The 16,619-nt window shown below is 41.4% G+C and overlaps 1 protein-coding gene across 4 annotated transcripts; it reads right to left on the bottom strand.

Moving 5' to 3' along the window:
• Nucleotides 1-212: 212 nt before the first annotated feature.
• Nucleotides 213-16,287, bottom strand: CIDEA (cell death inducing DFFA like effector a). Of its 4 annotated transcripts, none has more exons than XM_027676889.1 (6): nt 16,154-16,287; nt 11,673-11,829; nt 11,351-11,497; nt 9,023-9,171; nt 5,709-5,866; nt 213-3,655 (listed from the first exon to the last, which is right to left on the bottom strand). In XM_027676889.1, the coding sequence occupies exons 1-5, from the start codon at nt 16,189-16,191 to the stop codon at nt 5,734-5,736; spliced, it is 624 nt and encodes a 207-aa protein (XP_027532690.1). In that variant the 5' UTR covers nt 16,192-16,287; the 3' UTR covers nt 213-3,655; nt 5,709-5,733. The 4 variants fall into 4 exon arrangements, with proteins under 4 accessions (XP_027532690.1, XP_027532681.1, XP_027532673.1 ...); XM_027676880.1 differs by having other exon boundaries at nt 3,452-5,268; XM_027676872.1 differs by having other exon boundaries at nt 3,452-5,866.
• Nucleotides 16,288-16,619: the final 332 nt, after the last annotated feature.

Below are 16,619 nucleotides of genomic sequence, written 5' to 3'. Positions count from 1 at the left end.
ACAGATAGCTTGGGTTTTTTGCTTATTCTTACGTCTGGTGTTTTGTGCTTGTGGTATGTTAAACTTCTCTGTCTGCCAGGCACCTACCAGCTGATCTCTCACTTCATCCCCTGAACAGGAAATGGGGAGACAACAGATGAAAAAGTTTGTAGGTCAAGATAAAGACAGGGAGATCACTCACCAATCACTGACACCAGCAAAATAGAAACAACTCAGGGAAGATTCATTTATTTTCAACTAAAAATAGAGTAGGATGGTGAGAAACAAAGACAAAACTAAAAACACCTTCCCCAATCTCCACTCTCTTCCCAAGCTCAACTTCACTCCTTCATTCCCAACTCTTCTACTTCCTCTCCCTGTTCGCACAGACTGGGGGTCATGGTCAGCCCACAACAGTTCCTCTCTGCTGTTCCTTCCTTCTCACGCTTTTCCTCTGCTCCAGTATGGGCCCTTTCCACAGGATATAGTCCTTCACAAACTGCTCCAGTGTGGGTCCCTTCCACAGGGTGCAATCTTTCAGAATAGACTGCTCCAGTGTGGATCCCCCATTGGCCACAGCTCCTGCCAGAAAAATTGCTCAGGCATGGGGTCTCCACAGGCTGCAGCTTCCTTCATGGTATGTCCACCTGCTGTGGGAGGGAGTCCTCAGTGGGCTGGGTGGATATCTTCTCCAGTGTGTTTCTGCACAGACTGCAGGAGAAGCTCTGTCTGGCACCTCCTCCCCCTTCTTTTCTGACCCTGATGTCTGCAGGTTATCTCTTACGTTTTTTTCACTTCTTTCTCACAGCTGCTGCACAGAATTTTTCATGCTGTCTTAAATATGTTTTCACAGAGACACCACGAACTGATTTAAAGTGCTCAGCTTTGGGCAATTGTTGGTTCATTTTGGAAGCAGCTCTGTACTACACAGAGGCCACGCTCACAGGATCCCCCCACCTCTCACTGGCAAAGCCTTACCGCTAAACCAAATACAGTTCTACTTTGTGCTTTTCCACAGCAAGAAATAGACCTGTTTCTCCCACAAGAGGGGAACTGCCCATTAGTCAAACTCTGCAAAGCTGCCCCTTAAGTTACATAGAACAGCACTAGCCTAGACAAATCACACTTGCATGCTATTCCTTCTCAAGCTTCATCTAATACTGAACTTGACAAATACGATATTTCATTAAACTAAATTAGTTTTCCCCCTGTAATCAAATGTCTACTACTCTATCTGTAGGTAAATTACTTCAGGGAGGTTTTGTGAGGCATTATTAAAAGAGGTCCTTAATCCTAACAGTGTTTAGTGAACACCAGAGATCACTGAACCCTTCTATCTCCTGTCCTCAGTACTTTCTAGTCTTTTGCAACTTTTGTAAAAGATGGAAGAAAGCATTCTTTTTGTATGAAAGGAAACACAGTTTGCACAGTTTCTCTGAGGCCAGAAAGTGAGTCAGCAATAGAAAGTAAAGAGTTCAGAGCCACATAATAGTATCCAGTTACTTCACTGCCACAGTCCAGCTTTTGGAAACTGTCTGTGCCAGACCATAGATTCACTAACATTCATGATTATTTCAGGAATAAGTTATTCTGGAAATGAATAGAGACAACATCCAATGCCACCATGTGATTTTATTTATTACAGACAGCGTTCCTTAAAATTGGCACCACACAGCAGAAAATATTGCCATCAGTGCCACAATTTTCACCCATCTCAATTTTCATAGAAAGTTAAACTACCGGGCTCGAAAATTGTGAAGTGGTAAAATATTATATTTTCCTTTAGCAAAACAACATTCCTCATGCTTAAAATATCTTAACTGCATATATGATGATGTAAGGTAGAGAAAGCAGTGATAAACTCTAAGCCCCACAAGGATATATAATTGAAGTGGCATGTTAATCACATTAAGACCTTGTAAAACTTGAGGAATCAAGTAAAAACTATACTTTGTACTTTGGCTTTAAACTCTACTTTTACTAAAGAAGCTTGTGCCCTTAGTTCAAGTGCTATCTCAGGAAGACACATACTGAAATGATTTAGAAGTTGTAATTTTATTCAGTTACAAATTAGCATATGTGGTTATCTTCACAGTTAATATTCAGAATTTCCAACACTTCCAAAATTGTGAACACCTACCTCTCTACTCACTTCACTGAAAAAACTTTCAGCTCAAAGTCCTATTTTCCTTTCTTTACCCTTCTCTTCTCTGGAAATGAATGATAGGGAAGGGGTGCAGGATGTTTCCTAGAGCATATTCCAAATGATCTAAGGAATTTAGACCCTGTTTTTTCCTCTCTCCCTGGACTGAAGAGCTTGTAATCCTGTTTCTCCTGAAAGAATCGGAAGGTACAAGAAAGCAGCAACTTCATGGGTTTATGAAAGGAAGGAAATGAAGTAATGATAAATTGCGTAGATAAAAAAGCTACTAGATTCTTCATTCTGGTCACGAAGAGAGCAACTTTGTTTTGCCTGCAGAACATGAACAGTGCCTGAGTCAACAAGATCACGTACTTCAGTGAAAATTCCTTTTTTGGTAACTAGAGAGTATGACTTGGTGCATTGTTAGTAAGTGATGCAAAGCAACAGGCAAAAAGGGTCAGTGCAAGCAATGAGGCAGTAAACATGTTTCCCACCTTCTACATGTCACTGCTACCAGCCTTGTCTGCAACAGTCACAAGTGCAGGTTAACTGAGTTTATGGAGAGAAAAACTAAACCTAAAAACGTCAGGTTCTACATACCTGCCTTTAAGAGCCTGTGCTTTTAGTTTTTCTAAGTGTTGCTAGATATTGTACAACAGTTGTATATAATTTTCTGAAAGGTAGATAGAGCAGAAGGTTTCCTTTGCTGTGTACCATATACAGCTGAAGTAAAAGTTATGCTTCCTGAGCAGTCTGTAAAAAAAAAACAACAAACAATCAAACTGGTTCCAACTCAGAGAATGACAAACTTAGTTTGACCCAAAGCCAAAACTTTATTTCCGGAAGGAAGTTGGTACAGTAGCAAACATCATCCCCCAAATACTAAGCCTGTGAAAGACCTGTGAAAGAAGCAATGAAAGAATTTTAGACACAACTTCCAAGACACTTCTCCCATTCTGAGAAAATATCAAAGCTGAGTTATTTTGTTCAGCAGTTTGCATTTTGCATTGGAGGGAAGTGCTCTGAGATGGAGATTGCTTCTCACATGACCTTCAGCAGCTCAAGTTTTGACAGTTTAAGCTGTCAAAGCAGCAACTGCTTAAAAACATTGCATATTCATAAAAAGTTGGCATTTCAGATCGCTGTTAGGTTCCCAGGTAGTGCCATTGGAAACTATGGAGTGTTAGTTCTGTAACAATTGCCTTTGGCTATAGAAGGCTGGAATTTGAGATCTGCACAGTTCAGACTTGCAAAAGCTTTTGTATTACAGATGTTGAAGAAGCAACTTCAAAACAGGAATGATGAACTATACAAGCTGGTTTTATTTTATTTTTTTAGTGTTGGTGCTCCCACCATTAGCAAGATAAATATTCTTAGAAGCATTTAATAGAATTTGCTTTCAAGAAATGTGTTTGTTTTAACAGAATAAGTGGTCCTTAAAAGCTGAAAAAAGTTAATTACAAAGTCTTTGCAAAGTCAGTTAAATGCAATTCCTTGACAGGGAGAGCCAGCAGTTAACATGGCAACAATCATCTGTGCAGGGGGTGTTAAGAACAATAAAGTATAAAGCTTCCATTTTAATAAAATCTCTTTCTCATTACTCCCAGAATAGTTTATTGTTTTCTTTTGAAGGACAAATGACAGTGCAGCAAGCTACAGGAATTCTTCCCTGTGAGAAACTAGGAAAGAACAAGTCCTCCCCTTATCTGAGCGGTATGCCCTCTCTCCTCCTCCAGCAAACACTCAGAAGTAGATGGGAAACAGAAATGAGGAAAAAACCCCAAGGTTTTTCTTAGCTGTCTACTTATTTGTACTACCATTACTGAAGAGACAGGCAGAGACCTACCAAAGTTGTGTCCATCAGTCCCTTTAACATTTGGATTTAGGCTGCTTTTCATCACAACAGTGATTTGAAAGATGCAGTGATTTGAAAGATCTGGCTAAGCCACATCCATAATGGGAAGGCAAAAATAAGCATATGAAGGTGAGCAATATTCCCATGTTAGTGACACTTGAAGTGAACAGAACCAGCTGACAGATCAGAATGGATCCCACCAACCATGATGCTTCATCTTTTCCATCCTCCTGCTTCTCTTTTAGCAGATTAGATTTTCTTCCAACTGATCAATGCAATTGATGTACGTAGTTAATGGATTCCTGTCTCAGTGGCATGGCAAACACTGTGGGCTCCATAGTGGTCTTCTCCCTTTCACTCTCACTGCTTTCTTCCCCTGCCCCACTTGTTCTCTCTGCACCAGAGCTTCTCTTACTAGGTGGAATCTACTGTCACATCAGACACATTTACCTCTATTTTTACTGTTTCCTTAACAGCTTTTAGTCTTACTAAAATTTTTTGTGAACAAGCAAAAAAAACCTCAGAAGCCACACTTATAAACAGTGAAAGTTGGGCTTTTTCCCTTCACCAGTGTGACTTTGCATTTTGACACAAGATGCCTAAGGCTAATAATTTTCCGATTTTTTACGCTGTTAAGGAAAAGCTTGCTGAAATCTGGTCATACTAACAGTTCAGTAAACATTACTTTGCCCTTTAATACAGCTTGTCTTGGGAGACTATAATACCGCAAATATTCATTTTAGAGCATACATTTATGTTATGCAAGACTAGACAGCGTCCTGCTGCTCTCCCTTGAACACAAGGTATCAAAATATGCAGCATCTCTTACGTGTACCTCAAGCACATCTTGAGAAGTAGTGTCATCTTCTAACTGAACAGTAAAAACTACAGAAGTGATGGTTTAACCCGTGAAAGAAGCTGCAGCAAGTTACTTAGAAGACATATTTATGAAAACATGGCAGATTATTCAATACTCAGGCAGAAGTGGACATGACATTCATTAAAGAAATACATCAGGTTCTTCAACTGGTATGAGGCATAGTAACCTGAACTTCCTGAAGATTTGAAGAAAAAATATAAAGAGCTATAATGAAATGGTTTTATTTTTTACTTGTTTAAGGGAAGTAAGGCTAAATTTTAAGCTTCTGCTTAGTAGTTGCACAATCTCCAATTAGATTTCATGAGAGTAGTCAGTCACTTAACTAGGATTGAAGTTGTATTATGTAGTTCCATTGCTAGCAGGAGTAAATAAGTACACTTCACCTTGTTGTACCTCAATGCCAGTTTGACACTAATACCAGCACTGTTAAGGATTAAAACAAACAAACAAATAAAAAAACCAGAGTCCCCTTGCCCCCACCTTACAGCCTAGTCTGTTCAGAATGCAAGTAGACAGCCATGAAAAAAAACCCCCAAAACAACAAAACCATGTTTTGATTGGTGCAAAAAATACTCCACTGGTTACAAATCATGCAAGTTTCCAAGTATACTTATTCTCCATTTTGAGTTGCTGGGGCAAAAACCTACCCTCCCTCCTTCTGCCAAGCTCTCAGATGTTAGGCACCCACCTTTTGAGCTGTTAACAGCCTGTGAACATCAAACACTTATTTTATGACTAAGGCCTACAAGCAGTCCCAAATGGGAAAAATGTTCACATTAGTGGACATCCCCCTACTATAACATTATTACAGTCAAAACTGGGCAAGAGAATGCCTTTAAGCAAAAGGATCCGATATCAGAGGTGCAGCTGTGTTCACTACTCCCGCCTTGATCTTGTATACATGTCATCTTCATCATATTCACCCATCAACTGCAATAAAAACGTTCCAGTGTAGAGAAGAAACTGTCCAGCTATTTGTGCTGCATGGGATATTAGCTGAAGCACTTTCCTAGAAGAAAAGCCATTTATTTAAGAAAAAATCACCAGCAAGATGACATTACCCCTTTCTACCCACACCACCTTTATGAGTCAAGTTGATATTTTTAAAAACTCTCATTCCTTCTCACTTCTGAGCAGCTGGTCATTTTTATACCTTCTTTAGAAAAAATACTTGATTGACAAAAAAATGGTTCATTCTGCCAACTAGAAAACTCATTTAACAAAGCAGGCTATCATCCTGCTAGACATTTACAAGCGTTCTGCAAAGCCACCACTCAAACTACCAGAACAGCATGGAAGACAACTTTGCCTGGGAGCCCCACAGCACTCCTGCAACATAAATCCACCTCATGTCTCACCTTTAGGTCATTCATGCAATCTTTCATGTATCTCCAAGCCACAGATCAAACTTGATTAGATCTGGAGCTGAACAATCACATTACAATGGATGCCCAAGAGCAAAACTAGTGAAGCCAGATGAAGTAATGCTGTCCAAGCTACAAGTCTTGAGAATTCTCTGTTCACAGCTATTCTATTTTTAAAAGATTAAATTAATATCATAATTCAAATATATAATACTGTGTAAGAATCAGTGCAGGTTCATAAGCTAATATCAGGTAAGCATTGGAGGTCTACAGTATAAACTGTGGATCACCACTGGATCACAGGGGAATAGAAATAGTCATATTTGAATGGTTGTTTATTCATCTTAGTTGTAGGTGCATCTTCCTTCCATTCTCCAAGAAACAGTGGGGATATCAGTACTAAGAGCTATATTGGAGTCTCATCCCCCAGAAGTTAAGTAGGCCCTCACAAGTATGAGGCTGAGGCATTGGGGAAGAGATACACAAGAACTGGGGCCATTCCAAACCTGGAATGAGATCGGTTTCTGAAGATGCAGCAACCAGACTAGCCTTCCTCTTCTGCAAAAAAAGGGGGGAAATTTTTCTGAATTCCTCTCTGAGAAAACATGCAGGTGTGAACCCTCTGCTGCTATTCATTTGTACTTTGATCTTCAGCAGAAAAGACAAAGTCTTCTTCCTACGAATTCATTTTTCCCACTGTGATGAAAGAAGGTTTGCAGTCAATATTCAGTGCTTCAGAAGATTAGAATACCTTGTACTTATAGCCTGGGAAGCCTTTCAAGAACATTGTATACTTATTTGTGCTTCCCCGAAATGAGCCATTTCAGCATGTTCTTCCTCCATCACACAGTACAGGCCAAGGAGCTTTACAGTCGTAAGGAAAGCTGCATCTGGTACTGAACTTTTGAGCAGCTGCAGTGTGTCACTTGCACACGAGCAGTTGCCACTTAAGCCATGGAGCAAGTTATTTGTTGAACTGGACATTTGATCCTTCAGTTGGACACTGCAGGGAGACACCACTAGGAGAAATGCATTAATCAGATCTGGCAGGCTTCCAGTCCTTCCCACCCATGAACAACTGTAGATTTTTTAAGTCCTCTCTCTTTACACTCTGCAAGTGGACTCAGGGAGAGGGCATCAGAATTAGCAATCTGGAACTCATTAGCAGAGGGACCTAACATCATCTGTCTCCTATTTAAACAGCAAGCCGAGACAGGCCGTCCCAGTCTTGTGTTCAAGGGTACCAAGGTTATCTCTTCTGTCACCCCTGTTCTTTGCTATCAGACTGTTTTCCCACCTTGCCACTGACACTTCCCTTACAGCTCAACTGTGTAAAATAACAGTGCTTCCAGAAGAACTCCACAGCTACTTCAGCTGCTGCCAGCACCACTCCTTTCTCAGCAGCTGTCCTGTCTTGGCAGGGAGGCAGAATTGTCACTTCAAACTCTCCTTAGCAGTGCAAGTTCCAGTGCTGATACTCAGCTCCATAGCAGGCAGCCAGAGATTAGAGTTTGTTTTGGCTCAGAAAACTTGACAAACATAGGAACTGGAGGAGTGCAGCTGTCCAAGGGCAAACCTTTGCTTTGAAGAAACCCTAACAAAGCCAGTGTTACAGGTGGGTGTAGCATGCAGCTGGATCATCGCTGCAGTCTGACCAGAGAAGCGAGTCTCATCTACAGTCTCACCAGCTGTAGCCTGAAGGATTAAGCAAGGGACCCCCCAAGTAGAGTGGGAGAGGTCAGTCAGACTGAAAGACCTGGAACAAGATTAGCATTACAATGCTAATTAGCATACCTGCATCAAGAGAGGAGGGAATACTTCAAGACTTCAAACTAAAGGCTACATGTCACTCAGGGGAAGTGAAAACTTTGCTTATTACATATATTTCTGTCTGTCAGATCTGTCCTCGAGTAATAAAATGCAGCAATGCTACACCGTTGTGTATCAACCAAAATTTGAAAAGTCACATAGATAAATTCAAGGCTGCAGCTTAAAAAACTGTCAAAGTATGGCACCTCTGTGAAGAAGATACCTGAATTCAGGAGTCTTCTTGAACCAGGGCAGGATGCAGTTTTGACAAGGCACCAAGTTTTAACTCATTGTTGCAAACAGTGGACAGGACAGGTATTATTTTGCCCCTGAATAAGACAGCATTTCCGAACAGCCAGTTCTACCAAATTCACAACCCACCACAGATTAGTCCTGCAGAAGATAGTGGTCCTTGATAAGGTCCATTAGTCTGCCTCCAGAACACTTGGTTTAAGAATAGTGGGGTCAGTGTCTTACTACAGATGACAAATTCACATTAAGATAGAGTGTCATATCTCTTCCATTTTCCTTTGCCTCTGTGTAGCTCAGCTGGTGAATTTGGCAGACAGTAATTGCAAAGTCCAAGCAAGCTTTAACACTAGATCTCAAATTCCTCTCATTTCATTCCCTGGAAGTCCTCCCTTCAAAGAGCTTCTTCCTCAGCCTTCTGCATTCTTCAAACAAGTCAAAGGAGTTTGGGGAAATTCTCTCAGCAAAACAGATTATACTTACACCCTTGCAATATATACAAGCTGATAAGATTTTGGCCTTGGGAGAAATTTAAGATTCCACCATAAAAAGCTATAGGAAGTTTTTACAAGTCAGCTATGCACCTTTCAAAGGAAGATTCAGCATATTGGCCAGTATGTAAGAAATAATAAAACTAACTTTAATAATACTAACTTTATAAACACACCTGCTTCACAGAACCAATAGCAAACACAGATTTTATATTAACATATACACCTGATCAGTAGTGGCAAGATACTTACCGCAATACACTTTTTGCTCCCATGAATTTGATATCCCATGAGACAGAGTAGATTTCATAGAAGGTCGCCTTGATGTTTAAGCAGCCAATAAAATCCTTAGGGTTCAGCTTGTACAGATCAAATGTGATGTTAGCTACTCCATTTCTTGTCTAATTTAAAAGAAAGAGAGACAGTTTGTACTACGATGCAGGAAACTACAGCAAGAAAATCGTTAACAATGCAGCTCTTCAGAAGAAGCTTTGCTTATTCCAGTCTTAGGGTTAGCTCTTGGTCAATTCTAAACTAGAATTGAAAGCATTAGCACAAAGAAAAGCAAATCTGGATCTTATGTAATTTTGTTCAAGTCCTGACCAGGATTTTGAAGCTATTCCAAAAGGACGCAGAAGTTCAAGTGACATAACACCTCCTGAATATTTCTTTTCTGTAGTAGAGCTTCTTCAGTGTATACTGAAGCCACAGGTAATGACACTGGACAGTGTTCCTACCATTTATTTATCCTGGTACTTTCCAGTTGCTAACTGAGGCAGCACAGTTAGTCTACACTGAAACAGGCCACTAAATAACCAGGATGACGTTCTGTTTAGGAAGAAATACAGTATTGATGAGCTGTCTTAGAGACAGCTACAAAAATATCATATGTGAAAAGTCACGTCCTCATATCAAACCCTGGCTCATAACACCTCTTTTTCTTCCTACTAAAAAGAAACACAGGGAGGGAACCACTGCTGATTAGGCCTAGGGTTTAGTAATGAGTTTTTAAGAGAAAAATCAAGGGAGAAGGAGCATGGAAAGTCATCTTCCACCTTAAATCCAGCCTCCTTTATTGAAAGCAGCCCTTGTCTGCTGCAGGGCTGACAGTGTGCTTCAAGAAAGGAAAAACAAAAAGAAAATAGTAAAGAGAATCCATATTTACAGAGACATCTAGTGGATACACAGGATCCTCTGCTCAGCACATTCCACTCAAGGTTAATGGCCTGGCAGCTGTCAGGTTGTTTTTTGCATGCTAAATGAAGCAATACAGTTGCGTAAGACTGGGCCTTTTTGTACTTGTCACCCCAGCTCTCAGACAGTGTCATGATAAGTCAGACAAAGTTAAACACAGCAGTATATCATTAGCCAGCAGTTTTATGCCTGTTTTACTTTGATAGCCTCCGAACTCCAGCAATAGGGTCCCCTATCAACAACAGCTTTGGACATGTAGAAGTAGTTGGTATACTTGGTAGCATGACCCCTCCTAGACCCTCCCTATTGGCATCCAGAATATTTGGTTAAAGCATAACAGAGCTGGTGCTGCACTCTAGATGATTTCTGTAGCTGAGGCAGTCCTTCTGCTGTCACTCAGCACATACTGAAGAGGGGCTGCATTCAAACTTGTGCTGCTGCCATGCCAGACAGGATAGAGGGGAAAGGAGCAAGGTGGAATCACACCCTTCTTTTTTGCCTTTGGAGCTCATGGCCCAGATGCAGCAGGTTAATAAGCCAGTGAGATATCTTGGGGGAAAATGTCCAGACTGCCCACACTGGAGCAGGAGACTGAGAAAACAGGGCCACAGAATTGAGCCATATGTGTACAAACATACAAATGGTATGTCTGCTTACAGCTCCACAGCTAGCTCTGCACCTGGTAGAAAAAATGTTGATGCTAGCTTTCTAGCAACAACCATGTAAAGGAAAGACAGTTAGGAGTTTGACTATGTTATTAATGTACAGATGACTATTTCCCCACAAAACCACTAATTGGACATTGAATTGATGTAATTAGAAGGGTAAAGCTAGCGAGTTTCAATAGTCCTTAAAACACCTTGAAGCATGTAGACTAACACAAGGTTCTAATGCCAGCTTTTAGCTATTTGTAAAATTAAACACAAGCATTTTTCTAAACTTCACTAAATTATTACTACATTCACAAGACAGATCTTGCTTTACATTGCTTAATTTGGCCATTTTTTATGCTTAAAAGCTAGCTTTTAAGGACATTGACTCCCTGAAGTTAAAAAATACAAGGTCCTAATTTTCTTTATGTTACAAAAAGTAAGTAAAAACAAAGTTATTTCTCTAAAAGCAGGGTATTTTCCCTATAATTCTTTTCAGTTGTAATGTTTTATTTCAATTCCTGGTAGTTCTTCGCCAACAGAATATGTCCAAACAAGGGAAAATAAAAAATATGGACTTGATTTTTCACCCAGGAAGGCTCAACAAGGAGTTGATACCTTGACTTCTTTGGGGTAATTTTTCTTCCTCTTCTGCCCTCTTTCCAACAATTTGAGCAGCCACAAACATTCTTCCATCAACTTCTACTCAAGTGAGAGAGAAGCAGTCAACACTTACTGGTGCCCATTTCTGTCCTTTTTCTAGAACCATGAAGTGTGTATTATCATCCAGGGACTTGAAAAACTCTTCTGTGTCCACAACTGTGCCATCTTCCTCTAAAACCAGAGTAATTTTTCTAGCAGATATAAAGAAGGAATCTAAAGTCTGAAAAAAAAAATCAGTACACTTTAGCATTCTAAAGAGAGCCCATCATTTGTTTATTTGACATATTCTCCCAAACTTCCCTAGTAATGGTTTTTAGAAGAAAAAGTCTGTGATTTGTCTTTCTGGGACACTGTATTTCACTATAAGTTTCAGTCAGTGGGACTGTTTGCTATACCTTGCTGACGAGCTCTTGCAGACTGCTTGCAACAATTCCTTTCCTCCTGCTTCGGGAGGCATTGGACACACGGAAAGGTCGCCCTGCAGGCATGAGAGGAGGGAACAGGGCCTGTTTTGTTATGGCTCCTACAGATGCTCCCATGGATATCAAAGACCTGAGACAAACAAAAATTCAACATAGTAATAAAAAACCAGTCATGTCAAGTTGTGTGAGAAGGAGGAGGACTGTTGAGTTCAATGACATAATCACATTATACGAGTAATTCACAGATCACGTTAGACCAGTGGAGCTTCCTTTCAAAGCTAAGTACTTCACAGCCCTACAGATATGTCTCTGAATATTTCTCTTTTGCCCATGGCATTTGGAAGCACTTTAAAACAGTTTCAAGCAGATGTGGGCCACCTCTAGCTCAGCTGACATCAAGGTCACAATTGCAGTGAAGCTGATGGGTTTTAATACTGAATTAAAAAGGCAGCAGCTCTTACTGCATTCAGTCACTTAGATTATTCTTTTTACCTGCAAGATAAACATGCAGTGAAATAAATAATTAGTTGAAAGTAACCTTATGTGTTAAGATAGGAGTTTCCTTTAGGAATACTGAACATATTACCCATATTCAAAACACCTACTGTCAGAATGCAAGTGGAGCTTTTCGATATAGTTATGCTTGGCTTACAAACAGCCAAGGCCTTTATCTTGTAATTTATATCTACAGCCTATAAAACTTGATCGAGTTTTGAAAAACACAAACTAAGACTTGTTTGTGCCCTAATGTATCAGAAGGAGTCAAATGAAATGAAAGTTAAGATCCAAGTACATAAATACGTGGTGTTGGAGCAGGCTGTTGCCAGAGAGGCTGGAAAAATTCAAACACGATTAGAAAGATGTTTTAGATTTTTTTGGGCAATTGCATGCTTTAATAGTGACTGCTTACCTTTGGTAAACCAAGAACACAATACTGGTAACTGCCTACTCCCACAACAAGGTACAGACCTGCTCTCATCTAAGTTTAGTGCCACTTTTTTTGCCAAGTGCCATTGGCTAATTCAGTAGTCAGCTTGCCAAAAGTGATGCTCTGCCTGACACCTGGAAAGAAAGGATTGATCTCTACATCTTTTAAAGGGAGACAATATTTTGCCTGCCACACCCCTGGACTTTACCTCCTTTGCTCCTTAATACTGAATCGCTCAGGGATGGGAAAGGGATGCATCCCTATTTTGTTCTCCCATATAGATGTAAAAGGTCAACTTTATGTATGAAAATCTATTCTCAGACACTTTCACCGAGGGTATAAAGGGGTGAACTGGCAGCCTTTTTCTGCAGCCAGAGAGTGAATACAGGAATTCCTAGAACAACAATGAAATGGTATAAAGTTACTCAACTAATAACATCCTGGTCACATCTTTTTCAAAAATCCACACTGACCATGGAGACTAACTATCTTTTCCAAACTTCTTATCTGGTCTTTAAGCATATTTTTGAATGCACAGAAAGCAATTTTTGTGACTGAACAGATTCAGATTTCAGCAAATAATTTATTTCCCGCTCTCATTCTGAGTCACTGTTCAGGCTATTGCCTTTCCTTTTTACACCAAAATTTCCCTTCTTCAAAAACTCTTTGGCATTATTGGAGCTTAATTTTTTCAAAGGAGGAGAATGTTCAACAGTTTTGTTCTAGCTTATGCTAACATCTTCTTGGTAGTGCTGTCTATACACTAGGTCCCCAGCTTTCAACATTTTGCATATATATACACATGGCTGATGTAAATCTCTCCCCTTCCTGTAACAAAGCTGGTGAGGACGAGCAGTCCATATGGCTTTCAGGAAACAAGCATTGTTTCAAATTAAAGAGTTAACAAGCACTATTCCTCCTGAAGAAGGGTCAAGACCAGGGAGGAGGACAAGGTGACAGTAGCACCCACAAAGGCACTGAAGCTCCACAGAAGGGAAGCCTGCCAGGACAGGGTGTGTTTGCCAATCTCATCGCTGACTAAGTTAATAGTCCCCCAATCACCCCACTGGTCTGTGGGCAGCTTACATTCTGAATCACTGAATCTCTTCCTCAGACAGGAAGCCTGCTCATCTATCTTGGGGCTGGGGACACCACAGGGCACCCTGATGTTAGAAAATGCAGCACTCAGGTTTCAAGAGCTTTCACAGCTAGTTACGTCTCATTCCCTCTTACACATTTGAAAACCTGTATGTAGAATAGTTACTTGAGTGATGTATATGACAGTACTGCCATTTTTTTTTTTTAGGGACAGTCAATACTAGACCCATTGAAAAGTTTGCTTTCTCATTACTTAAGCCAAGTTGTCATTCACAAAAGACAAAGCATAAGGTAAACAGCCAAAACACACATGCCAATACAGAATGAAAAGTGTTAGGGGCACAGCTCATGGCAGAACTCGAGCTAACCGGGTTCACCTCAGGCATTACCACAACCCACTATACAAGCCATACTTTAAAGCTCTGAGCAGAAGTTCCTAAAGGATTCAAGATCAATCACCTCACACTGCTGCCTAATTCTATCAGATTTAAAAAGTCAGAGACGAAAACCCAAACTAATCAGATTAATGAACCAGGACTTTCATTGTCTCCACCAGACAGTAACTGAACAGGAGTAGAAGTCTTAAGAATTTATTTAACATTGATGACATTCCACCTACATCTTGATCAAACCTGTCAATATCATCTTTAAACTAGGGCTACTTATGAAGCAATGAGTCTGAGTTTTAGGGCAGGCTGAGGTTTCAGCTAATGAGAAGTATTAGGAGACAAAAGCCAGTATGATTAAATAAAGCCAGATAAACAGAATGTGAACCCTTCCATTTCTGGGTCAATTCCTGAAAGCTTGGGTTTGTGTTTGGGTTTTTTGTTTGTTTTTTTGGTGTGCCACTCTCTTTCCCAGACTATAGACTCAAACAGGCCAGCCTCCACTCAGGGCTCCTAGAAAGATCCCTTCTTGTTGCAGCTGCCCTCAAAACCCAGACAAACCAATTCCTGATGCAGAGAATTCCTCTGCTAGACTGGAGTTACCAAAAATAATTTTCTATTAAAAGCTGATCAAGCTAAGTCAGGAATCAAGTGGTGGAAAGAAACTAAGGTATACTTGGTTTTATTATAAAGTCGAGTGACATGTTAGATACACATATTTTTTTTATTTTTATACACATATTTAGATACACATATTTTTATTATTCTTTAAAGTTAAAAGAATCAAGTCCTAGCTCTTCCCTAAAGGAAGAGAAATCCTATGTCTGTGGAAAACAAAAATACATTTTTAACTGAAAGGTCAAATATCTTAAAAATCTAGCATCTTACCTAGTTTGTTTTGGATAACTACAACCTGCTAAAGAGGGACTCGCAGATACTGCTACAAGCATTCACTGTAATGTCAAAACTGGTGGAAGAGATTAATTCATTTTTTTAGGAGAATCCAGGGATTAAAAGCCTGCCTTGAGCCCTGTACACATATTTCACTATTTACCCGTTTGCAACATGCCCCATATGTTTGTATAAGAATCTCGCTCATAAAAATCAGTGTTGCACAACACAAGTGGTTCCAGGATATGGCAACATTTGCTTTTTAGGTTAGGGTTCACTGGCAAATGGCAACGTAAGGAACAGTGAAGTAAAAAAAAAAAAAAGAAAAGGGTCAGAAATTAGTCAGGAGACTTAGGGTTCAACTAGATTGCAGCCATGGTCTCCCTAATTAAACAAGAGCTGTGGAGATACCAGAAACGCAGCTGGCAGCAGATACGTTTTTGGGTAGTGTACAGAACTGTACCTCCATGGATGTGGTTGACACGCCTGGAACGCTAGCAGAGGCCAGGGTTTGTGGTAGTGTTGTCACCGAGGACAAGCGGCTCCCGGCTACATCGAGGCTCCGCTCCTGACGCACAGTTCCTGGCACACAGGCGGCAGCCTCGGATGCCGGGATGTGAGCGCACCCGGTCGTTGCACCTCAGCAGGCAGTTTAAACTGACAGGCTCCTACTTGCGCTTCCCTCAGCAGAGTTTCAGCCAGGATCACAGAATCAAGGTTAGAAAAGACCTCTGAGATCATCGAGTCCAACCTTTGACTTACCACCTTGTCTACTAGACCATGGCGCTGAGTGCCACATCCAGCCTTTTCCTACACACCTCCAGGGACGATGACTCCACCACCTCCCTGGGGAGCCCATTCCAATGCCCAATCACTCTCTTTGTCAAGAACTTCTTCCTAAAGAAGGATTGCAGGGCTGCGAGAGTGTCCCGACTTGTTTCTCCCACTCAGGGCCCATCAGGTTTAATCCCCCAGGAGCCCCGCCCGCCTTGGCCGCCCTCGCACCGCGCTCCCAGTGCGCCCTTTGCTCCCGAAGCGCTAGAGCCGACAAAGAGCTGTTCAGATTGGGCATCCCCCGGCAGCCAGACCCGTCGCCGGGATCAGCGTGGGAAGCGGGGATGGAGAAGGGGTGTGGGTATCCCCGCACTCACCGCAGCAGCGATATCACGAATTCCCACGCCACCTCCATGGCCAGTCCGGCCGCGGGGCAGCGCCGGTCACGGTGCTTAAGTGTAGCGGGCGGGGCTCCTCCTCCGGGTGGAGGTGGCCCCTCCTGGTCCCGGCCCTTCCTGCCCTCCCTCACTCCGGGGGTAGTGGGAGCCGTGCCCTGGGAAGAGGGAGCACTGCCCAGACAGTCCCGGCTGGGCTTAACGCTTGTCCGCAGTACCGCGGCGCCAGCGGCGGGAATGCAGGAACAGGTGCGAGGTAGCGCAGTTTGGGAAGGAGTATTTTTCAGATGCCTTATGGTTTACGTGGGAAAGGAGCGAGAAGGGTTTTGTTCAGCGTGTATCGGAGATGCATGCTACATTGTGGCTAGCTACAGCTAATATAGTAACAGTCAGCCAATCTCATTTGCAGCCTCTCCGCATTAGAGCAAATCAACAGATTAAGTATCTC

The sequence above is a fragment of the Neopelma chrysocephalum genome, unplaced genomic scaffold (assembly GCF_003984885.1).
Source record: "Neopelma chrysocephalum unplaced genomic scaffold, ASM398488v2 Primary Assembly neopelma1_22, whole genome shotgun sequence".
Taxonomy (NCBI): Eukaryota; Metazoa; Chordata; class Aves; order Passeriformes; family Pipridae; genus Neopelma; species Neopelma chrysocephalum.
The sequence above is the reverse complement of the archived record's forward strand: the minus strand, read 5'-3'. Positions and strand labels throughout refer to the sequence as shown.

Excerpts from the sequence above, each read along its gene's own strand:
- CIDEA (XM_027676889.1), bottom strand. The coding sequence starts at position 16,191 with ATGGAGGTGGCGTGGGAATTCGTGATATCGCTGCTGCG. Across the intron at positions 11,830-16,153 it reads TTCGTGATATCGCTGCTGCG|GTCTTTGATATCCATGGGAG; the intron begins GTGAGTGCGGGG and ends TGTTTGTCTCAG. Across the intron at positions 5,867-9,022 it reads GGAGCAAAAAGTGTATTGCG|GAAAGTGCTTCAGCTAATAT; the intron begins GTAAGTATCTTG and ends CTTTTCTTCTAG.